The sequence below is a fragment of the Pocillopora damicornis genome, chromosome 1 (assembly GCF_964200805.1).
Source record: "Pocillopora damicornis chromosome 1, jaPocDami1.2, whole genome shotgun sequence".
In the NCBI taxonomy this organism is placed as follows: Eukaryota; Metazoa; Cnidaria; class Anthozoa; order Scleractinia; family Pocilloporidae; genus Pocillopora; species Pocillopora damicornis.
Genome location: NC_142670.1, coordinates 4,769,112 through 4,795,000, shown reverse-complemented (window position 1 = coordinate 4,795,000; position 25,889 = coordinate 4,769,112). Strand labels below are relative to the sequence as shown.

At 37.5% G+C, this 25,889-nt stretch overlaps 1 protein-coding gene and 2 long non-coding RNA genes across 7 annotated transcripts; 1 reads left to right on the top strand and 2 right to left on the bottom strand.

Moving 5' to 3' along the window:
• Positions 1-1,553: 1,553 nt before the first annotated feature.
• On the bottom strand, positions 1,554-6,036 carry LOC149051465 (uncharacterized). Its single transcript, XR_016181013.1, has 3 exons — positions 5,080-6,036; positions 3,689-3,753; positions 1,554-3,556 (listed from the first exon to the last, which is right to left on the bottom strand). It is a non-coding gene; the product is annotated as an uncharacterized LOC149051465 (long non-coding RNA).
• A 4,140-nt stretch (positions 6,037-10,176) lies between these two features.
• Positions 10,177-23,607, bottom strand: LOC149051463 (uncharacterized). Of its 5 annotated transcripts, XR_016180799.1 has the most exons (8): positions 23,267-23,561; positions 18,899-19,001; positions 18,246-18,425; positions 17,533-17,726; positions 15,590-15,686; positions 14,422-14,868; positions 10,491-10,733; positions 10,177-10,412 (listed from the first exon to the last, which is right to left on the bottom strand). It is a non-coding gene; the product is annotated as an uncharacterized LOC149051463 (long non-coding RNA). The 5 variants fall into 5 exon arrangements; XR_016180797.1 differs by lacking the exon at positions 10,491-10,733 and having other exon boundaries at positions 23,267-23,569; XR_016180798.1 differs by lacking the exon at positions 10,491-10,733 and having other exon boundaries at positions 23,267-23,559.
• On the top strand, positions 11,551-12,559 carry LOC149051464 (uncharacterized). Its single transcript, XM_089186372.1, has one exon. The coding sequence runs from the start codon at positions 11,728-11,730 to the stop codon at positions 12,406-12,408; it is 681 nt and encodes a 226-aa protein (XP_089042498.1). The 5' UTR covers positions 11,551-11,727; the 3' UTR covers positions 12,409-12,559.
• Positions 23,608-25,889: the final 2,282 nt, after the last annotated feature.

Sequence of the window (25,889 nt, the reverse complement as noted above, 5' to 3'; positions counted from 1 at the left end):
ATTCTGATTGGTTGCTGAGTGCCGGTTGCAAGTGCATATACAGCGCTGTGTTTTGATCTTATCAGGGAAACAAACGTGCCAATTGTCTCTAAGCTACAGTTGCCCATTCGTCTGTCCGCCCATTCGTGCGCACGCTCATCTGTCGGATTATCAATCAAGCAAATCAAAATCCTAGGAATGCATCATCCCAGCCGAGTCGTGATTCTGGAGACAGTTTACTTACACTCTTCCAGGAGCTGATGATCTTTTTGTCTGTCAATAAGCAACTGACAGAACACCAGCATCACGGGTTGTCTGTGGGCAACCAGCACAGTCACAAAACCAAGGTATGCGACAAAAGCTAGAAAGAAAATTAAGAAAGGTTGTCAAGGATCCCATAGGTTTTGCTCTAGTTAGCATAATGAGAACTCTATAAATCTCGTGCAACGCTCTCGAACAATTAGACGTGAAGCTATTACGAATCGCTACGAAGCCACTACCGTTTGCTGCGTTCTGGGCAATTTGTTGGATCTTGTCACTAAAGAATTTCTGCTCGACCTTCCTTTCGTCACTGAAGTCTTAAAGACATTAATTAATTGGTTAAAAGCTGTCTTAGGAAATAGTTAGCAACTTGGCAGCAGAATAGGTCTGAATGTTGTATATCTCACTTCACATAGCCTCTGCCACTTATAAATTGCTTGTACTGGGTGCGTGCTACGTACCTTTGTCCCAAGCCTGGAAACCCTGCACCAGTGATGTTCGATCTATACGAGAGATGAAAATCACTCCTAAAAGCATGCCCTTTATAATTTGCATAGAAGCAGAGAGAAGTCCAGGAATTATGTTGCAGAAGAAGAAAAAGTACGACATGATGGAGAATAGCCGCCTTAAAGAGAGAGAAAGAGACCAAAAACAAAGTGTTCACGATACGGGCTGAATATTTTAAGCTAAGTGACCCATAAGCAAGATGTGAATCTAGGAGAATTACTAATTAACCTGGATGCAACCAGTACAACACGCAACAAACCAACAACCACAACTACACCAACAACAATAACCATCACAGCAACAAAACCCACAACACCCATCACCACCACAACAAAATTAATAACAACAATAAACACCCAAACAACCATAAGAATGTAGATACATGCCAAAAATCTTCCTATTAGAGACGTCTCTGTCGGCGAGTTTTTGCGTTGATGTTCAATTAATCTATCGCAGCTTTGTATTGAACGTTCTCTCGGCGAGGCGTCAGTTGACCACTAAACATACAACAGCATATAACGTATACAATTAACACAATAATAAAATTTGCTGCGCCATTGGTCATCAGCAGCCAAATAGAGCGGAGTCCAGTTCGGTCTGTAGTCGTAACAAACTTTGAGAAAGAAACTAGACATCAGACTGATGTACAACAATACCTGTTATCAATTGTGACAGTGATGTTTGGATAAGTCGAGTCACGAAAGACGAAATGTGTTAGAAACAACCGGAACAACATCAGAAAAATAGCTGAGGCCAAAATGGCTCTGTAAAAAAAACATTCCATGAGTACTACATTACGTCTTTCGAAAAGCCTTCAAGTCTCACAATAATTATGAAATTATGATTATAATTATGAAACCAGCTTAGCCACGAAATCCTGATCCTGCAAATATGTTACTGTATCTTGTTTTGATGCTTAAACAATCTTTAGAGTTGCATCCTACATGTAGAAGAGTATTTTTCAATTGAGTGTCGAAAGTAATCGATGATTGCTGTGATTTTGCTTAACTTCGCCGTGTGATTGGTCCAGAAAGCTCGCGTCACCTTCTCAACCAATCATATTCAAAACTTGAACGAATCGTGATTTGAGCACTTGTGTTTTCCCGCCTTTTACGCAGTACGCCCGCAACGATCACAATAACCATACGACATATACACCGATGGCATTTCATGAAGTGGAGCAGCATCAAAAGAGAACTGACAGCAGACAAGACAAGTCCTGCTTCTATCCCGCCTACAAAGAAAATTAAAAAAAAGAAAAAATTATCATCAAAATTTATCATCTAACCAAGTCTATTTACTCATCTGTCGTTCGTAAAAGTTTTTCCTGTTTAATTGTCTTAGTAGCGGCTGTTTGAAGCCCTGAGTTAGGATTGTATATTTTCTTTTTGGTTGGTGCGTCTACAGGTTTGTTTCACTTTCTTGTTGGTCTGTTTCAGGAAGGTTTGGGTCGGGTAGAAAACAGGAAAGAGGTTTGGGTCGGGTCGAAAACAGGAAAGAGGTTTGGGTCGGGTAGAAAACGGGAAGGACGTTTGACTCGGGTCGAAAACAGGAAAGAGGTTTGGGTCGGGTCGAAAACAGGAGTGAGGTTTAGGTCGCGTCGAAATTTGGGTCGGGTTGAAAACAAGAGGGAGGTTTGGGTCGGTTTGAAAATAGGAGGGAGGTTGTACCGTTGTACTTATGCCCCCTCATTATAGATATATCCTCTGACGTAATGTGATACAGTGGCCAATCATATCTTGTGATCTATCGAACAACACGCGGCTTGGGACTGGTTAAGAGACTCCATTGTAGTTGTGTCTTTAAGAAAAAGTACTCACTCAAGGGGGTTGGGATAAGTGGAAAATTTGACCAGTATTTTCCACTAACAACGGATGAACAACTTCTTGCTGATTTCAGGAAAATTTGCTATCTACATGGTCATTGCTAACCAGATAACTGGCCTTTCTCTCACACACATTACTTCCCTGCAGTCTTGCTTTATTGACAGTCTTCACTGCTCGACTTGCGACTCTAATGACAACATTTTACCCACAAGCTAAGACAAAAGCTCAATGTGGTGTCATATCATAATTGATTTATTTTCTTTAATAGTTGAAGATCACATATTATGATTCGTCGACGCAAAATTATATATTTTTGACGCTTCATCCTGATTTGCCAGAGGTGAGATCGACTGAGAGGTCAAAGTTGTGATTATTTGTCTGCGTCACGAAGTCTTCCTTCAGTCAGAGAAGTTTGGCCTTCAGTTATTTATTTGAAATAGATCACACAGATCACAAGGAGATCACAGATCTTCTTACACTTTTGCATTGCTTCTTTCCCCTAGATTATAGCACTCGAGCTACCTGTGGGCTGGAAACTTTCAATCTGTCTCCAAAGTAATACATAATATGTATTTATGTATGTAGGTATGCATGAGAAAAGAAATCAAACACAAAAAAAGTAATGAGCGTGATAAACTAATGACCACGGTGACGATTGTAACAAGCCAGAACGGGCAATGTAGAGGAGAACACATACAAAACCAAGATGTCGGACCAACAAGATATATTTAATATAACAAAACCGATGTCGTCAGCGGACCACGAAGTCGTGACAATGTCACGCAATATTGTTACAACGATGACCATGGAGATGGTCACTCCGTAAGCAATTCGCACAGTCAGTCGGTCATTCAGTCATTCTGCCATCACAGTATTACCAACAGCGAAAGCAAATATACAATAGTTAAATCGATAAAAATTATCTAACTCACCTGAAAGATCGTTAAAGCGCCAACCACTGAATTGCACCGAAAATTTGAAATCTAAAAGTGAAATTCAGACAAAGTTAAAACAAATTTTTAACAACAAACGACTGGGTGTCATTTAAATCATCTCCTTATTCAAATGGTTCCTGATCGTTGCTCAAAGACATGGCGCGAACAAAACATCTTTACCTTTCCGTGGTTTGTAGAAACGACGAAGCAGCCTTGAAAACCAGTTTAATCCAACCATATTCCCCCTGTTTGAAGCAACACAAAAAGAAATTATACCACCGATCCTGAGTAATTAGAAAATCATGATCATCTGAATGAGCTTATGCAACGACGAAAGAAATACGTCACCGTGACAAATGGACATATGGCCTAAATCATTCATCACCGATGTATGCATCAATCCCACGTTTATGTTATCGTTGGTGATCAATGGCAGCTCTTTTCTTTACGTACACGTTCTTTTTAACCAAACATGACAGCGTTACACGTAGGCCAAAGGAATCAAGACTGATTGGAGCGCTTTCCAGACCAATCATAAAGAGTAATGAGTGAATTGAAAGATTCAAGTATAAATCTAAAAGCGTTTAGTCAAAAATTCTGCAGTCTGATTGGCTTTGCTAATCATTCACTATTTAACAATATTTGAGCAACAGACCGAACTTTCTACCGGTGTACCGGTATAGTAACCTACTTGAGTTGTAGGGAGAACACAACAAAAGTTTGTAAATCACTCGCCCCAGGCTCTTTATTAACAAATTTTTCCCGCTTTCTTTTAACATCCAAGGTGGATTTTCACGCTGGTAAACCAATAAAAATTGCGGTCTGTTGCTTTTACAGTATAACTTAGAACAAAGCAGATGGCTTAACCAGTACAATAAACGGTAGGGTTTTAACCAATCAGGGCGTAGTATCTAAGTTATTCCACAAGGCGTAGCAGTTATGAGTGCGATGTCTGAATCAATCATAACGCAGAGAAAATCACCAGCGACAAATCTTATCGGTTAAGAATAAACCAACAAATCGTAGAAAACTTAGTAACAAGACAGGCTGGTGTTTTTATCCTCTTTGTTTACAACCGTATAGTGTCAGGCTAATCCCTTAAAAAAAACTAACTCTCTATCATGACGCTGATAGATGTATTCTGTACCCGGTCACTTCTCCGACATGTCAGCTCGCCAACACTATTGGTCAACTCGTCAACAGCGACATATTTGCTCAACTCTCATTTCATAGTTTGAATTTTAAAGAGCTCAATCCGAGATTGATATTCAATACTAATTAGTGATACACAGCGCGTAAAGTGAATAGCCTATGTACAGATTATAAAATAAAGAAACGTGTCTTGTGGCTGATTTCTACTGAGAGAATACTGTTATTTTCCTGAGAAGTCTGTGCTTGATTTTCGATTTAGGCTTTGTCCTCATAAGCTGTCAGGTGATAGAGATCTCATGCGAATAATCTTACCGTGGGAAAAACCCATTTTACAACAATTTATCTGAAAAAATTTTTGTGCAGTATACTGTCAGAGTTTTGTATCCAACCCTGCTAGATTATCAATTTTAACCGCTTACGAAATTGACTTCCGTCGTGTGAGTGATTTTCGTTTCTCTGGCCAAACGCGTACCGCGGACTTCGTCGCCACCCTGGAAAAGGAAAGCTGATGATATTTTGTCAGAAGTAAAAGCTTCCACACAAACTTTAACCACAGTTACCCTTATATGAGGATGGTTCCAGACAATTTATGAAGTACAGAGAGGGAGTAAGCAGTAACTCCTCCCCAATCTCCATCCTTGGACAGCTTTTTATAGTTAGCGTACAAAACTGTGAGACGATTATCACGAAAATCGCGAGTGATCGACGAAATATCGTGCCATAAAAACACTTATCTTGTAAATGTCGAAAGTAACCATTATCGCTTTGTTTATGCTTTACTTCGCCCTTTGACTGGTCCAGAAAAATTGCACCACTCTTTCAACCAATCAGATTCAAAGCTAAAACCAATCTCGACTTGTTCACCCGCGTTTCAGAATGTTTGGTTTTTTTTTACTTGGACTTGTCGTATGGCTCTGAAAGGTAGAAGCTGTTGTTAAGACAATGACGATATAGTATTAAACCATTCAAACGAGTTTTTCTCTGGGCGATACATCTTTTCAACTCATTGATATACATTGGTGGTGGTTTCTTATATTATCCTTTAAGGCGGAAATTGGCGCACGGCTAGCCAGAATTGATCCCCTTGCACATGCCGGATGTTGAACTGCTGTGTGTCGTGTTCCCCACAAATGACTTACCCTTCTCTCAGATGGGAACCACTTCTTTCTCACTTCACGATAGAGCAGGATACCAAACCTCATCCAAATGAATGCAAGGCAAAGGTTGATTGGAACTGACCCCAGATATGTCAGGTAAAATAATTCCTTCTGGTACTCTCCCTAAGTGAAAAAAAAAAGTATTTCAAGAATGAATAAATAAATAAATAAAGAGATTAAAAGAGTAAAAATATATATGTGAATAAATAACTAAATGGGGGCCGGTCGTTATTCATCACCTGGGGAAGGGGGTAGGGGCAGGAGGATTTTGGTTCATTATGATCAATTGGACCTGATCACCCCCATAAGACTCTGTAATATCATCACAACCCCCACCGCACCACACCCCGCACACACACACATACACACGCATACGCACCTTTGGCAACTTGTGAGGACTGTGTTTACACACACTGCTTGCGGGGACCCCCCCTTCTGCTGGCAGTATCAAAATAAGAACTACGATGTTTGATAGCTTGTTTGCCATACTCTTTATGCACTTGATTAGAATTGAGGAAATTTCAATTTTTCTTGTGGGGACTTCCTTATGGGGACCTGTCCATTACTCAACTTTGCCTACTTGTGGGTACTACTTTTAATATAAGACTTGTGAGGACATACTTACCTAACTTGTGGGGTCTCTGTTTCCACACCCCTCTTATGAGGACCACCTCTCCTTTTGCTGGAGAAGGCGAAGAAGTTTTACTGAAGGCCTGGTACTTTCCTGCAGCGGAAGAAAACCCTCGTGATTAAATACTAATAATGAAGGCCCGTTAGCCTAATCGCCTTTGCAGTTGTTGTTTGGTCTTGCAATGGGAGAGAGACTGCACTGCGTGGCGAGACTAAACAACGGCTGCGACGGGGACTACCGCAAGGTTGACACCAATGCAGTTTAGTGTTGCTTAAAACTATTCAGACGCCAGTGACAATAGACCAGAAAAACACCTGTGTCTTAATTTATTTCAGATAAATTTGATGGGTCTTTTTTGCTCTCCATTGAAAGAAATTTTTGTCGGAATCTTTTGAAGTTAATACTTTTTCTCTTTTTACAAAAATGAAAACATCAGTCACTTAGTGTCTCACCTGAGCTTATCCATCCAAAGAAATAACTTTTGCATGCATAGCATGCCTACAATGAAGGATGACTGCGACTTAAGGAAGCCCAACTGAAAAAATCTCAAAAGTGACCCTTCAATTTGGGATAAAATACTCTTTGCAGGAAAGACCTAATCTTTATCTTTCAAATTCGAAACTCAAACCTGCGGGTATCTTTCTGTGAAGAAGGCAAGAGACAGTTGATATAACTCGAATCCTGTAATGTTTCCAACAAAACGGTCACGCTTTAAATAACACTAACTCGACAGTAATAATTTTAGGAAAAGGGCACAAAAATATTTATTGTAAAAGCTTTCTGAATTCGGCTTCTTTGATTAAGAGATGGCTTTTCAGTTTGGTGTATGAAAAACCCATGATATTGGCCAACTGGAGGAAAGGCAATACTTGACAAATACAAGTTGAGCACTACAATGGGTTCCGTTTTGGTAACACACCCTTTTTTTTAACGTCTAATTTGGGGGCTGAGGTTGAACGTTCTTTTTTATGCAATTTGAGTCTGAAAACTTTCTGAAGATGTTCTGAAAGTTTTATTATTACGGACTAAATTCGACCACAATCTGAGTTGTTCTTCAGTTTATCGTACAACAGTAAAAACCGCATTCTTAAGTATTTGAGTTTATTGTCCTGTTTGACCACAGTTTAACATTTCTTTTGCCTTTATTTATTCTTCTCTTTAAAAAAAAGATAAAAAAGATGAGCAAACTGAAAAAGTTCTCAACTGACTCTCAGCCTGGGTATGTTCTAAGAATGTTTTAAAAATTTGGGCTAATCTCAGCCTAAACGTTCCTATTAAAAAAGGTTCTTATGAAAGAAAAAAAGGATCTAGTACTTGGAACTTAATTAATATTGGCTTCCATCCTACACGTAGCATATATATAGGCCAGACTGGTAAGCCCTCCTCATAATCTTGGAACTTCAGGTGGTTTTTCACAAAAAAAGAAAGCAAGAGAAGTTTGAAGTTAATGTAACTGTAACACTTTAATATAATTTTAAGCAGCGATGTCCATTTAACTGTCACAGGAGAGTTATCAACCAAAGCCACTCACTAGTGAGTAGAGCAGATATTCTGCATCCCATGTTGCAGACATCTTTTTAGTGAGATTGGCCATAAAATTGTATGCTAATGGGCTACTAAAATTTAACTTAAGACGTAGTTTGTTTGCGCAACCCTCTGATGTTGGTTTCACAATGCTTGATCAATAACAGCTCAATTCAACCACTTTAGTTATAAATTTTTTTGTTAAAATCATTATGCAAAACTCTCTCATTGATTTTGCTTACACTCCAGAAATGAAGCACTCTTAGTTAGTGTATACTAAAATCCACCTCTGGAATTATCGATGATCAAGTGTAAGAGACTTAAAAACGGTAAAAATTCTGGATATAACCTTGAGCTCATAATTTCATAGGAGCTTTTTGTTGGAAAGAAGATTTTGACCAATTAAAAACTAGTTAGGCCTACAAATGGATGGCAAATTGCTTCTAATATTTTGCAAAATTGATATAACAATACTGCATTGTATATATTTATAACTTAACAAGGCCGGATCAGTGGTTACAAGCTACAATGCATTACTGGATGAAACTACAACCTTTAACCAAACAGTAATGATATGGATTAAAAAAAAATTCTATTTTAGTCATATTAAGAATATTGGCGGGTATATAAGGTCTACAGAGCTTACTATCAGGATGTATAAATTTGAGAATTTGGTAGCTTATATTGAGGTTGGGTACTTTAATATAGGCTTATATCCAAATGTTCAGGGTGTATTTTTTATAACAGTATAACCCAAACATTTGCAGGTGCCTTAGATCCTGGCGGATTATACAATTCGCTAAAACTGTAAGCGCAGGAGTATTTATAAGAAGTCTTGGTAGGGCTCACCTTCGGTAACAGTGATTACGTGATGAGAATCTACAGAAACTTTTTAAAATGATTGATAAAATAAAGGGAAGCTCTATTACTGTTGAAGAAAATTGAGGCAAATGGAACATACCATTTGCCTTTGAATCAGGAGACCCACACAAACTTTGACTATTAGTAATATTTTTAAATATTGGGAAATGCAAAGAAAAACACCCCTTAACTATCATAATATTAGCAATTATGTCCAACATCATAACGAATATACTAATTATCTCAGTTGTATTTTATTGTCCTTGCAGCTCTTGGGGTGAAATTTTAGCAAGGTAACAGGGTAGTCATTAAGGGCAGGGGACCAGGGAGTTTCCTTAGCGAATATGAAGTTGACCACTGGCCATTTTCATAGAGTATAGAATAAAAATAGAACCAAAAAGGAAATCCCTAGCTGCTTAATTTCCTGCCTTCTTTCTGTAGTTACCCAGAAACTTGAGATCTTTGTGACAGCCCTGAGATTGGAAGAGTTTGGCAAAACAGTAGGTTACCTTGCACAGGATTAGTTATACTTTGAGATAACAAAAACAGAACGATTCTATTAGTTATACTTAGGGGCAAGAACCTGCTCTCTCTTGTCAATCTGATTTTTCAAAAAGTAGTAAACAGCATGCCGGTCCTTAAGTTGTTTGTATTTTAAAAGCAAGTGTTGCACTAAATGCATCATTTGCTTTTAAAATACAATTCTAAAAGTTTAGTTTTCTCAATAACGTCATTGTTTGACAAAGTTAAATATGTGATGCCAAACCCTTTCAATTGGTTATATCTTAATACTTCAATCAAGAGCTAAATAGAGCACTCTTAGTTTGTATAATACTGAAATCTACCTCCATAATTATCAATGACTGAATTTGAGAAAGTTGAAATAATGTAAAAATTCTGGACACAACCCTAAAATCCTATTTTTAAGGAAGCTTATTTTTAAATTTTGTTCAATTATGAAATTTTGAGTTGGAATTACAAGTGGATAACATATTGATTCTAAGACTTAAAAGTTTTGATGTCAATACTACAGTGTATAGCATTTTACACTTGACAAAGCCAATTTAATGGTGGATTGGTGGCTTACACTGTGGGGGGGGGGTATTTTGGGATTGCCCTATATCTAAAAATTTATGATAGAATTTAACATAAACTATTTGTCGTGGAATCACAGGGTACCCACGCAAACTGTGACGGTAAGTTATTTTTAACAAATATTGGAGATGTTTGGAAACAGCAAAATATCCCTTAATTATCATGAATTACTGTTTTTTGTTGTCCTTGCAGCTATTGAGGTTGAATTTTAGCAAGGTATTAAGGGTTGTCATCAAGGGTGGGGAAAGATCAGTTCACTTAGCCATTTTAAGCGGCAAGAACCCTCTTTCTCCAATGTCAATCTGATTCTTAACAAAATATTTAACAGCATGCCAGTCCCTACCATCTAATGCACCATTTACTTTTAAAATACAGTTCTTACAGTCCAATTTTCCCGGAAAGCGTCTTTCTCTGACAAATGAACTAGGGTGCTTAAAAACTGCCTCCTTCTCTTCTTCTGTACATAGAACATGGGCATCTTACTCTGTAAAGAAAATCAAAATAAGCATAACAAGTAAGCTTTCAGCTAAAACTGATTCCTTATAACATTTTCTCTACTTACTCTTTGACTTTGACATTCCCCGGTCCACATTTTCCATGTCCATGTGACTGCTGCGTTTTTCGGGGGGGGGGGGGGGAGAAGGGTTGATCTCTTTGCAAGTAGTCCCCGTAAGTAACTGTGTATTAGCATGTCGCCACAAGAATGGAAAGTAGTCCCCATAAGTAGTTGCGGGTTAGCATGTCACCATAAGTACGGAAAGTAGTCCCCATTAGTAGCTATGTAGAGCTTTTCCCTTTAAAGTGCCTATGACACGAAATTTTGAAATTTTTTATTTTGCATTTTCTGGTTGATAGCTGTATTTAAAATTAGAGATCATTAACCATAGCGCTTAGCGAGTTCTCCTTGATCAATTTTTTTGTGCATTGAAAGTACGATTTGGCGGCCAAAAAGTGTCGCCACTAAGCGAGCGGCCAAAATCATGTTATATAGCTGTGACGTAAAAAACTGTGAATACGCGTAAGCAATTATGGTGGAGAAAGGAGAAATATAATAGAGAGGAAGAACATAGTGCGTGGCTGGAGCGCCAAATGATGTTCGCACCAAGAATAATACACATAAACCGGGCATTTATACACACTACTTTCCAAATGATGTAGCTGTATGGCCAAAATGGACGCTTTCGATCGTCGACATCGAGGAGATTCTACTCTTTAATATCGTCGGCCTTCTTCTCCGTACCGGCTTCGAAGACGCCTGTTGCGAACACATACCACAAATCAGGGTAAGATAACCGATGAATTCAGCTAAAACGAATGCTGATTAAGGGCCCTGTTTCCACACTATACACGATTGTTCAACATTCTTTCCGGCTGACATTTCGCAAATGAAAAATGGTGAGCTCCTTCTTGATGTTTATTTCACGCGCTTGAGATGTACTCACACTTTTTGTCTTTCCACATGACTACGTTTGCGCTTTTCTTATCGTATGAATATCATACCAATTGTAGTTTCCATCGTATTTTGATAAAAGATTTACATCAATTGTAATGAAGTTCAAGCCCTTTCCTGAGCTGACCGATATCCTGTTGCGTGAACAGTGCGCAACCTCTGACGGATTAACGATTTGCCAAGCGTTCTAGATGCCTGTCAAGCATCACTTTATGCAGATGACACGGTGATCTACTGCTATGGGTCTTCCTCTCAGGAGCTGACTGAAAAGCTCAACCAAGACCTCCTGGCTGTGGCGAAATGGCTGAATGAACATAAGTTAACACTGAATCTGGACAAAACCAAATGCATGCTTATAGGCAGTAACAAGAAGTTACAGAGGAAAATAGCTCTAACTGTTTCAATCTTTGATCGTTGTATAAACAATGTTACTTGTTTTAAATATCTTGGAATCTTAATATCGTCTGATTTTTCGTGGACAAATCATGTCGAATACATGGCAGGGAAAGTTAATCAAAGGCTTGGCCTACTTAGACGCATTAAGCATTTGTTACCGTTTAAGGCGGGCATCCTTATTTATAAAAGCCTTGTTATGCCCTTATTCGAGTATGCTGATTTAGTTTGGGGAGACAAACATAATGTAACTTTAATGTCTAGTTTGCAAGTGCTTCAAAATAAGGCGGCTAAAATAATATTAGATCGACCACTGTATTCCTCTGCGTCTGATGCGTTAACTACACTGAAGTGGTTAACACTAGAAAAAAGGCGCTTCCAGCGCCGATGCGTACATGTATATAAATGTCTTAATGGTCTCACGCATCACGAACTAACATTAGTCACTCAGCAAGAACAGCATAGTTACAACACAAGAAATAAAGCAAACCTCAAAATTCCATCCGTTAAAAGAAACTGGGGCAAACAAAGAACTGGCTATCATGCTGTAAGTGATTTTAACTCGCTGGACAAAACTATACGAGCCTCTGATAATGTAAATATTTTGAAGCGTCAGATTTTTAATCCATTGATTTAAGTTTTGTATTACACATAAGATACATTAGTTTTTAGTAGCATCTTTTAGCATTTTTATTCATTGTAAATTTTTAATTTTTAATTTTCGAGGTCCTTTTTGTAAACCACTTTTTAGTGAAAAAGTTTCCTCATTAAAGATTGTCATTATTATTATTATTATTATTATTATTATTATTATTACTATGATACTGGCATAAAAATAAGCTTAACGGGGCCGTGTATTCTCCTAACCTAGGTTTCCGAAAATCCATCTCACGAGCTATTAATTCCCCCCTACCCTCAAGAAACCAAAAGTAGCAATATTAGCAATTTCATTGAGATAACAGCACCGCAACGATATAAATAAGGAAACACAAATTATATTGAATTAGGTGGTAACGAATTCAAGTGCCGTACGAAAGTCGATGCGTACGAAATATTCATTAATAATACTGATGTCAGTTATTTTCTTTGTGCGGAATGGGTCATATGGCAATGCTGCAATTAAACTAAAGAAGGTTTTTTTCTATTAAAATGCCTATATGAGATTAACTTGAATCAGATGACTATAAACTCACTCGTTTTCCTTTCGGTTTGACCGGCTCGACGACCGTGACCATGGCCTCTGCCTTTGCAATCTATGGGAGAAGGAGCAACTTGCAGTAGAACTGCTCGATTGCTCCTCGGTGGAAAATCATCGTGCCTCGTGATACAACTGATTCTTTCTCAAAAGTTAGCTTTTGGTTTACCAAGGGAATTTCTCTACAGCAACGAAACACGAGAGCACTGACCGAGAGGAACCTAATAATATTGGTCATGAAACGGATGTAAAACAGTCGTTGCCGCATTTAAAAAATTTGCCTCTGCTTCACGCCCGCGACAAAAAGAATGACATGTTTCTTTATACATGGAGATCATATTATTGATTTCTTTTCACAGCATGGATTGGCGCCATGGCCATGGGTTCTAATTTTTTTTTGGTCTTATATCAAGTGTATTGTGTGATCGTCTTGGATGCCGTGTTGTGTCCTTTGCTGGTGCGTTACTATCCGTCTCAGGGTTGTTCCTAACCTCCTTCATACAAGAAGCTCATAAAATGTATGTGACCTACGGACTTGTATGGGGAGTGGGTTCTAGTTTCTCCTGTGTCGTCTATCGTTGTCCTGGGTGAATACTTTAATAGAAGATTGGCGCTTGCCAATGGGATTGCATCATGTGGAGGTGGCGTAGGTTCTCTTGTTACCGGGCCGGTCATAAATTACCTACTGGCATCTGTCGGATGGAAACACTCACTCGCAACTTTCATTTCTTCTTTATAACTTGAGTACGATGTATTACAACTCTCGGTAGAGCTTACTTAAGGTAGGTAGACATCGCTATCGGTCGTTATTTCAAAATTATTTCAGCGCTGACTTATAAAAAATTGCAAGAGATGTGAAAGGTATTTTGGTGTCGACTGAGAGTTTTCACAGTTTTCTACGTCATCAGCCGCTAATTCGTTACCAGTCCACGGGACACTTTTAAGACAAAAGCACTTTAGGGCCCCAGAAAACTGAGTTTTAAGTCTGGGACTATTCTTCAATCGGAATTGGTTTGTACATATGATAAACTAAATATTTACGCAAAAAAAATTCGTGTCATAAGCTCTTTAAGAATGGCAAGTAATTACCATGACTAGTTGTTTTAGGATGTCCCCATGAGTATGGCTGGTAGTCCCCATAAGTAATTGTTTTAGTATGCATATCCCCTTATGCACGGGAATCTACGAACGCGTGGCTACCACTTTTAAAAAGTGAGCGATGTACCCTGGGACGAGGTTGGCAGCTAAGCATGAAACGGTCTAGGATCGCTTCCTAGTGTAGTTCAATTTGGTAAGTGACCGATCTTTCCTCTCTCTTTTTTAACATAATTAGCACCTTAAACGTGTTTGTGAAGAACAAAAAAATGTGTAGTTTATGGCTCTCAAGAACAATATAGACAGAAGAACAAGAGAAATTAGATATGAAATTGAAACCACCTACAATCTTGTACTCACCATTTCAGTCATTTTCCGCCAGTGATTTCCTTGTGAACTTTCTTGTTTCACCTTGACCGACTGTAAGAAGAAGCTTGCTCACTTTGGAAATCTCAACTGCAGATTCGTGAAGACAGTAGAAGTCTCCATGCACTTGGATTTCATGACCAAGGTGTCTTGCTTAGTCGGTCTACCTCTGTTCCTTTGAGAGAGACTACTTGGGAAATGGTTGCCATATACTTTCTGAGTTTGGTACTGGCTATCTCTGTAAGGTTTGACAGAGGTGGGCCGCCTTCCATAGCAAATTTGACTGTCTGTTTGACCTAGCAACTATTCAATGGATTTTCATCTGGAATACCCACGGCTTTCCTTGTCTTGTTGAGGAGGTTGATGCTGTTTTTCACCTCAGGTGTCAAAATTACTGTTACTGTCCTGCCCCACTTACTACGAATCTCAACTAAGTCTGATCTGTTTTAAAAATATGATAATTAAAACATAACTTACGTTTACTCAAACAATATTTTACAAACTCAAATTATAGATATTCCCCCCAAGGTATTAAAATATAAAAAATTAAATAGAAATATTTTCTTTTTAGTGGCCCAAAAAGACATTATTAGCATCAGAAAAACACGTCATTATGCTGAACATTTTGTAGACTTCATAAAATGTTCTCACTGTCTTTGCTGTAATTGTGATATCATGACATCAAGATGTGCAATGTGTTACCCAGTCAGGGTTGATGAAAATACCAAGGAGAAGGGGGCAAGGCTAAAAAGAATGACTTTCCGGATTTAATTTAGAAATTAGAAAGCTAAAATAGGCAAAAAAAATAAAGTACCAAAAAAAAAGGAAAAACCGAAAAAGTATCGATGCAACAGCACGAGACTCTTTAATATTATAGTCCATTTTTGCAATCATAATATCATCATTCCACAGATTTAGCCACCAGTTAGATCTACCCTTCCTGGTTTCATTGTTGTTGTCAGGCAATGGTTTTGGTCAGTCAGTTTGAGTGTCTTAAAGAAGCTCAATTCCAGAATTTTCTTGACATTTTCCTTGATAACTGGAGACTTTGTTGAAGTAAGAGATGAAAATACGACTTAAATAAGATTTGGATTAAGATAGGGCAAGCATGCTATGTTATAAGCATGTTTAAAAGTATTATTATCATAATAATCATTATTACCTGACACAGAATGAAGGACTTTTTCAGGTTCATTGCTCTGTGATGCATTATTCCACCGTTGTAAGAAGAAGGAACTGGAGATGTAGATTTCTTTCCCCTTTGAATTCAAGAGGAAAAATAGTGAGTTATGCTGAAAGTCTTGTTTATGGCAAGACTGGAACAAATAAAAAAAAGCTTAATTACTATAATTTGAAACTTCTAAGTTAGGAAAGCACTATAAATATATATGCCCCAGTGGGAAAAAAAAGAAGTTGATGAGAGATTCCTGGGCCCAGTTGTTCAAAGGCCAATAAGCATTAACCCAGGGTCAAATTTTTATCCAAGCTTCTTTATTTCTTCTTTCAAAAGCATTTTTTGGATAATCTTCTCTTTTCTTTTCATAGCATCCAATTTTTAAATTGGAGACAAAAAGAATTGTATTGAATTTTCATTTAAAGCTTTCAGATCTGGAACCAGATTTTACACTAAGCCTGGATTATCTAAACCTAGCTTTGAACAACTCAACCCGAAAAAGGATTTGGAAACCCCCCCTTTCAGAAATTCTTTGCAATAAGGGAGCATGATCAGTTCAGTATACAAAAGTGTAAGTAAGTGAGAGTAGAACATGACCTGTCTGTGGAAATTTGACTGAAGCAGTTATACAAAATGGGCAACGTTGGTTGAGCAAGGACAACTACTGTGGAACTGAATGGCCAGATTAAGAGATGATCATATTGTTCAAGATAAGGGCCAGAAAAAAATCACTCCAAATTAAAACAATCCAACCAGTCAATAAAATAAATCTGAGTAGTTTAAGATTCATCACTAATTGTGTTATTGTACTAGTTAGATGTTTCTTTCCAATTTGTATCTCCCTTACAATGCCATTTCGTAAAATGATACTCTCTGATAGACCTGTGTGGCAAGTGGTCGCTTATTTCAGCATAACAAGTTCCTTTTCCTTCAAAATATGTCAGGTAATTGCTTTATATGTGTCTATCAATATAAATTTAGTGACTACCTTTAAGTTAAGCCAAATTGAAAGGCAGAGATTCTAATTATTCGATTGCTTTGTAATTCGCTTCATCGTTTACCCAGCATTCCTTATCACAACCCAAGTTTCCACTCGTGACATTGCTGCAAGGAGTCTGCAGATATTTAGTTATTCTGATTCATGGAGGAAACATCCTTAGTTGTTATGATATTTATCTGGAGTTGTTCATCAACATCAGCCATGTTGTTGCTCTCGTTCATATTTTTTTCTTTGTTGCGTTGCACCTTACTCTCAACTTTGCTATCTTTTACTGGCATCTTACCTTCATTAACTACATGGTTAAGAAAAAGGAATGTAACAGTTTTTTTCTTGTTTTGTGATAATCATTATTTCTTAGTAGAGCCAAACTTCATTTAATAACTTCAACTCTTCTATCTCAAAACCACCATCTTTTGACGCATTAGTTCCTGGGAGTTTTGTCTGAGAATGTCTCTCGAAGCTATTCAAACAGTTTCTTTTAGTCACTTTAAGGGTCTGAAGAACGAAAACTGTCCAAAACACCATTTATAGATACTCTTCTTTCAGATGCAAATCATAAGCTCCCGCAGTTTGGTTATGCACAAAAAGCAGTCTTACACCTTTCGCTTTTCCTCCTCCCCTTTTCTTGCACTTTTCTTACACCACTGTTTTAGCCGTGGTAGTAATAGTTCATTGTTTTTAGATTTTTAAGGCTTTTGTTTGGTTGCAACTTACCTTTGACGTTGGAAGAGAATGTATAATGATATTTATGAAGACATTTGAAATGGCAAAAGCCACGTGCAAAAAACTCAGTGGGGATTTAATATTGGAAAACTACTTCTGTAACAGCAAAAAATATCTTTCATTTTCCAAAGAGCCCTAACAACTGATGGGCTCAGAGTGTAAGGGACATCTGCAGTTCATATAATAGAGGGTGTGTGTATGTACATACCAGTTTCCAAGGAGTCTGCAAATAGACAGTCATTGATCTGATTCAGGGAGTAAATCTCTTCAGAATTTGTTGTTATATCCATGTGGAAACTTTCATCATTGTCAGGACTGCTGTTGCCCTTGTTCATGTTTTCTTCTTTTTTGTGTTGCACCTTACTGCCCCATTCTTTAGTCCATCTGCCTTGCTCTCATTACCTAAGTGGTTAAGAAAAAGAAATGTGTAGAGTTTTGCTAATTTGTGTGAAACCAGGAATGAATAATTGGAGCCATCATTATAATCATTGTCGTCATCATTTGAAGTATTATTAAAAAAATAATTTTTAGATTGTTTTGACCAAGGACGGTATGAGTTGTCATGATATCTAGACAGATTGTATGGTATTTGCAATATTCATGTTAAGAGAGATTAATATACGTAATCATAACAGGACTGAAACGGTTTGCATTTGAGTAAATCTAATTCTGGAATGGAGAATTAAATGTTATAATTTTTTATCCTAAGGGCTATGAATGTTCCCCTAAAAAAACAAAACAAAACAAAACAAAACAAGAAAAAAAAAAAACGAAATTATCTTTAGAAGAGATGGGGCAAACACCCTGATAGCTTATGGGGTCCATTACACTGAAACACAAGCAAAGAAAAGAGTTGCTGCAGTTCTGTTAAGTATGACACAAGTCTCCCAAAACAGGTTATTAATGGTTAGGTTGCAATACCTTTTAGCTGCTGCCAGGGAAGATCTCTAACTTCATGGTCACAGTGTAGACCTTCACCGTTCCGAAGTCCACAAAGGGCAAGGCACACTTTGTCTTCACCGTTAATCTTTCTCATTTGCTTTATTTAATGGATTATCGTTTTTCAGTCTTCCAAGTCCAGCAGAGAATATTGCATCAAGGCTAGAAAATCCACAAAAATCAAAGTCATAATTGGAAAAAAGAAATCTCAATTTGTTCCTTGTAAAAGTGTAGTGTAAGGTTTGATGACTTAGTTTCAGTTCTTCCTTCGGTTGTGTGGCGCAGACCAAGCCCATCTAAAATTACACAACTACTTAATTTACAATGAAACTTAAATGCAACTCATGATAAAGCCAAAAAAGTGCAAAAAAAAGTACCATATATTTTGATGGTAATTTTATTTCATTTGGAGTAATATGTAAATGATGACAAATCATGAAGCACATTACACACAAAATAGTATGTATTTAAGTATCAGTGATTAACAATCTCATGAAGCCTATTTTGAATTCATTCAGGTCGATTTGTGTACAGTAGTCTTAGGACAGCCTCCCCCACTACCTTAAAATCTTTTTTGTTTAACTTGGCGCTTACGGTTAGTGATGTTTTACTGTATTATAATTAAAATAACTTACCGTAAACACTTGAATCCATCCTTAAAAAAGAAGAGAAAGCTTCTTAGTTCTTCCACATGCAAATCTTCTCTTTGATAACCTTCATCCTCTGAGACAAGTTCCCCTTTATTGTTTGCAAGATAATATAAGGACATTATCGGGAGAAATTTCATGTTAATCACTTCTGGGAGTTAAAGGGCTAGAGATAGAACAGTTAGGTTCTCGAGCTAGCCCCTATAAATTTACCATTATTATTATTATTTTTATTATGATTATTTGTTACCATTTAGTTATTGCCTGAATGTCAGTCAATCACTATATTCGCGAATCATCTTTCTCTCCACAAACAGGGTACTCATAGATACGTGGGTTACGGCAGTTTACTGTTTTACATGTGAATGGAAATTTTCTGCAACACTACCTTTTAGCATCATGATACAACCTCTAGTTATCTTCAATGCTATAAAAGTCGTACTATATCAGTGGCCACATGCAAGGTTAGACTGCCTATTTTTTAAGCTCGCAAGAAAAGTAATGTAATTGCCTTTCCATGGTCTATAAGTAATTTCCAAAGCGTTCCAATTTTCTAAAGCTGACCCTCTTCGTCTAAACCATTCTAATAATATTGTTTTTTTAGTATTGTTCTCTTTTGTTTGCTCTATCTGTGTCGCACATATTACGTTTGGCTACGATTTTAGTCGAACAGTTTTTCCCTAGACACAATAAGATGTACGAGGAAGTTTAGCATAAAATATAGTCTGAAAGGGATTGCAGTCTAATGATCTTGGACTAAGAGGAAGAAGGAGTTTTGTTGCAGTTCCATGTCACCTATATGTGGGGTAGCTGTAAAGTACATTGAATTGCCTTCAGTTGGGGATCTAAGAGTCTGACAAAACAGGGTTGTAGCTATAGCCAGCATGAGGCTAACCGATGTACTTCCCTCGGTCATTCTTTGTTGTAAAGGACTGCTACCAAATAAATTAATAAACTGATAAAAAATGCATAACCACAAAATTTTTTAAGATCAATAAATTTACACCATTTTTTAAGCTGTGGAGTATTCCGAAGGACGCATTCTTTTGATTTCTTAAATATGAAAAGGCCGCCCTTTTCCTCCAAAAATCTCCAAAACGGGCTTACGCCAACTTTAAAATCATATATGAAAATGTTGCAACATTTTCATGAATCTTTCCCGGTAGTGATAAAATCTCTACTGTGATCCGCATGATTCTGACCTTCCCTTAGCAAATAGCAGCAGACGTTTCTTTCTCGCGGGCCGGGCAAAAGACAACAAACGCCCTATTCACGTACATTTTGTAAATTTTTCCAATTAAAAAAAAAAAAAAAGTAGCAAACATTTGTCCAATGAATTTACCGTTCCTTTGCTTTTCCTAAAAGATGGCAAGTTGTTTGAGCCCTTTTTTCACTCGAACACAACAGACAACTTTTTTAAATAAACTTCAGTGTTCTACAAAGCTGCACTTCATCGCATAAATTCATAATCATAGTAAAAGGTGATAAGATAACGCGGGTAATTTTATTTTTAGATTATGAGGGGACTCTGGGAGTTACTATGGCGCTATATCCACAAAAAGATTACCCCGATTGGCGCCCGTTTTCCAGCAAGGCTTCATTACCTTAATTCACAAATAAATCACATCAAAGGAACGTTTTACTTACGCCGTCTTGAGAAATTTTGCGTCCTTGGGCCGATTTGTACAGATCAATTTTTGGCCTCATTAATTTCCCGCCAATTTATTCCCTGTCAAATTTCTCGGTCACTTTCCACCACACGATTCCATCGAAATGCTCTCGCTCTCCTGAGCAAAGTTTTAACCCTTAAATTTATATTTGGTAAACATTGTGATCATCGTATTTACACTTTTTGCCGAGTGATCGGTGATTAAGAACGGGGACCTTCTCAAATAGATAAATCCGTCTTTTCGTCTCAATTTTACCCAAATTTCTTACTCGACCGACTAAGTAACTTTCTGTACGGAAAATTCTGTTAAATTAAGTTCATTATTAAAAAAAAAAAGAATTCGATAGCTTCAAATTTATCCTATAATTTCATCATGACAATAACAACAACGAACAACCAGTAACAGCATGACAAACGATTTTGTGTACAGACCGTGTGGGCACCTTAGGTCGCTATCATCGCAAAAAATTATCTTGAGGGTCATATTGCAGCACAGAGAATATTAGCAACTAAACACCACGCAAACATGTTATGAACTCATACTAAATAATATGGCCATTCCCGCACAAGAAAAAAAATTCCGTTTTTTTCTTTTTTAACAAATCCCTCGAATTTGAAGTAGAGTTTCAGCTAAAAACCAACACGGTAAATTATTTTTAAAGTAAGTTCTGATAAATAACGTCCAGGTTTCTCCATTAAAAGGCTCGATATGCAGTTGTACTTCATCACATAAACTGATCAGCACAGTAATAGATTACAGGATTGCGCGGGAAATTTTGTTTGCAGAGCACATGGGGACTCTTACTATGGCGCTGTATCTCTACGAAAAAAGTTACCCCTTGTATTTGATTAGCACCAGTTTCCAGCAAGATTTCATCGCCTAAATTCATACGTAAATCCTATTAACGAAGCATGTTAACTTACGCCGTCTTGAGCAATTTTGTGTTCTTGAGCCACTTTGCACTGTTTTATTTTTTTGCGCGTGTTATTAATTATTACCCGCCAATTTTTAATGTCGAATCTGTTGCTGTCTTTCTGCCACACAATTTCATGGAACTTTCTTCGCTCCCCTCAGCGAAGTTTTACCTCTCAAGTCCATGGTTTGGAAACATCGTCAAGTCTATTTGATCATATTATTTTCGCAATTAAATATTTTGCCATGGATATAACCCACCATGTGGGGACCTCTAAATGACGAGAAAACACATCCGTGCATTTTAATTATCATTTCACCCGATTTTATGAGTCGACATAGCCTCTTCCAATAGACATCTTACCAAAAGAAACAATAAATTGTTCTCATTAAGCTTCTGCCCTTTTCTATCGTTAAACTGCTCACGCCTTATGTACAGACTCGTCACCATCATGCACCAGATTTTATGGGGACCTTCGCAAGGAAAAAAGGTGCCCTCTCTTCGCAATTTTATCTGAATTTCTAAATCGACTGATCGAAACGAGCGACTAGATTAAATCCTTTAGACTAAGTTCAATTTTTCCGTTGAAAAGCCTCGGTACTTTCACCTCAACACATAAATTAATCATGATAATCGCAGTAATCAGTAACACTGCACGACTGAGAATTTTGTCTTTGGGCAATATGAGGACCATGTTAAAATTTGGTCCGATGTCACCCAACAGAACAGAACAGAAAAGTGAAAGGTGAAGAACATAACGATGACTTATAGCTTACCTTTAAAATAGTTACATTTTGGCTCCGCTTATTCTCCAGATGCAGCTGAAGTCTCATGGAACTTGCTATGCTTATCATACTGGCAGTTGGGCTTATGTTTCATTAACAGATCAGTAAAAAAATGCCAAACATTTGGATTTATCACAACACTTAGAAGTAGAGATAACGCACGTCACGAAAAAACATTTTCACTCGGTTCTTTAGACAAAAAATAGTCTTTTCATCTTTCTTATCCTTTGACAAATTTCGATCACCTTTGGTCCCCTAAATTGTTCGTTGCCCCAAGACCGGAGCAATGGGAACTACAAAAAAAATTAATTTATGCTGTCTAATGTTTCCTATCTTGAACAGATTCACTCACCACTCCGTGGGTCCCCTTAATTAGGGTTTTTGTTTTTCGATACATTACACTGAAGTCAAAACGTTAACAACTTGTATCCCTCTGCTACCCGCCAGTAAACGTTTACTTATTGCACTGACTTAGTAGACAGCATAAGCAGCCTTTGCCCACCGAGCATTTTGTTTATTATTTCACCCGATATAGCCTCTTCCAATAAATATCTGACCCAAAGAAACATTAAGTTGTTCTCATTAAGTTTCTGTCCTATCACCAAACTGCTCATGCCTCATGTGCAGACATTTTGTTATCATGTAGTGAAAAATTATGGGGACCGTCGCAAGAAAAAAAGAAAGCCGCTTTCTCTTCGCAATTTTACCCTAATTTCTTAGTCAACCGTTCAATTCGAAACGACCAGCTAAATAAATTCCCTCAAACTAGGTTCAATTCTTCCCGTGGAAAAGGCATGGTGCTTTCATTTCATTGCATAAATTGATCATGATAATCACAGCAATCAGTTACACTGCACGACTAAAATATTGTCTTCGGACAATGTGGGGACCAAGTTAAAATTTGCTCCGTTGTTCACCAAAGATTATTCGGTAGGGACAATGTAAAACAGAAAAATAAAAGTTAAGAACATAGCGACTTATAGCTTACCTTAAAATAGTTTCTTATCCATTGACAAATTTCGATCACCTTTGGTCCTCTTAATTGTTCATTGCCCCAGGACCGGAGAAATGAGGACTATACAAATAAACAAGTTAAAAGATCAGTAAAAAATGCAAAAAATTTGGATTTGTCACAATACTTAAAAGTAGAGATAACGCACGTCACGAAAAAACATTTTTCACTCGGTTCTTTAGACAAAAAAAAATAGTCTTTTCATCTTTCTTACCCGTGGACGCATTTCGATCACCTTTGGTCCCCTTAATTGCTCATTGCCCCAGGACCAGAGAAATGGGGACTACACAAAAAATAAATTTGTCCGTTTAATGTTTCTTATCTTTAACAGGTTCCCCTTAATTAGGTTTTGTTGTTTCGATACATAACACTAACGTCAAAAAGTTAACAGCTTCCATCCCTCCTGCTTACCGCCAGTAAACGTTGACTCCTTGCACCGACTTAGTTTATAGGAGAAAAAGAAGCCTTTAACCATCGTACTTCTGTTACAGAATTGTGCGGGAAATTTCGTTTGCAGAGCACGTGTGGACTTATTAACTATGGCGCTATATTTTCACAATAACTTTACCCCGTGTATTTGATGAGCACCCGCTTCTAGCAAGATCTTATCTCCTAAATTCATACATATATTCCATCAACTTAGCATGTTAACTTACGCCGTCTTGAGTATTTGTTTTTTTGGGCCAGTCTGTACTGTTTTTATTTTTTTGCGTGTGTATTTAATAATTTACCGCCAATTTTTATTTCCTGTTGAATCCTTTGCTTTCTTTGTGCGTCAGGATTCCATCGAAATGATATCACTCTCCTTAGCAAAGCTCCACCTAACAAGCCCATTATTTGGTCAAAATTTTGAAAATGACAATTACATTTGCGCTAGAAATTTTACCTAAGTCATAATCCACCATGTGGGGACCCTAAAAATGACGAGAAAACACATCCGTGCATTTTGATGATTATTTCACCCGATATAGCCCTTTCAAGAGATATCTTACCAAAGGAAAATAAGTTGTTTTCATTAAGTTTCTCGTCTTTTCTATCACAAAAATGCTCATGCCATATGTGCAGACATATCGTTATCTTGCAGTAAAAATTATGGGGACCGTCGCAAGCAAAATAGAAAGCCGCTTTCCCTTTGAAATTTTACCTGAATTTCTTAGTTATTTGTTCAAAACGAGCAACGAGATTAATTTCCTTAGACTAAGTTCAATTTTTCTTTTCAAAAAATCCTTTGGGGCTTTCATTTCATCACATTAATTGATCATGATAATTTGGCTGATGCGCCATCAACAGATCAGTAGGAAAATGCAAAACAATCAGGATTTTCCAAAACACTTAAAAGTAGAGATAGCGTGCGTCACGAAAAAACATTGTCAATCTTTTTTATCCTTTGAAAGTTTCGATTACCCTGAGTCCCTTAGTTGTTCATTGCACCAGGACCGGAGTAACGGGGACTATACAAATAAATAAGTTTATACCCTGTAATCTTACATATCTTTAAATTTATTCCAATTTTCAACAAGGGCTATGCGGCAGGGCAACAAAGAAGCTTACTGACCTAAAGCTTACCTTTAAAGTAATTACATTTCGACTACGCTTATACCCTAGAAGCGCCTGATGTAACTTAATTCTCGAGGAACTTGCGATGTTTATCACACTAGTATTGAGCTAATGGGTCTTGGACAAATCAATAGTAAAATGCAGAAAAAATCGGAATCTCCCAAAACACTTAGAGGTGGAGATAACGCACGTCACCAAAAACATTTTTCATTGTTCTTATGCATTGATAAATTTCAATCACCTTAGGTCCCCTTAACTGTTCATTGCCATAGGACCGGAGCAGTGGGAACTATACAAAAGAATAAGTTTATACCCTTTAATCTTCCTTATCTTTAAAATTCAGTCCGATGTTCACCAAAGATTACACGGCAGGGCAATGCAGAGCAAAGAAGCCACCCTAGAACCTCCTGATTTAACGGAGGTTTCAAAGAACTTTGCTATGCTTATCCTACTAGAAGTTGGGCTGATACGTCATTAACAGATCAGTCAAAAAAATGCAAATCATCTGGATTTCTCACAACACTTAAAAGTGTAGATAACGTACGTCAAGAAAAAAACATTTTTCAGTCGGTTCTTTGGACAAAAAAAATAGTCTTTTCATCTTTCGTTTCCGTTGAAAAATTTCGATCACTTTGGTCCCCTTAGTTGCCCATTGCCCCAGGACCGGAGAAATGAGGACCATACAAAAAATAAGTTTATGCCGTTTAATGTTTCTTATCTTTAACTCGCCATTCCGTTGGTCCCCTTAATTAGGTTTTGTTTTTCTGATACACTGACGTCAAAAAGTTAACAGCTCACAACCCTTCTGCTACCCGCCAGACATCGTTGACTCATTCCACTGACCTATTTAATGACAGTATAAGCAGCCTTTGACCACCGCAGTTTTGTTACTTCCTACAAAGAGTGGTTTAGTGAAAAACACAATTCCTTGCGTACTCATACCGAGTGACAAAACAAATTGATCCCTACATTTTGATCACCCATTCACAAGAAATATTCAGACAAATGTTACGATTCACAAGCTGAAATTGGACCTGAGTGA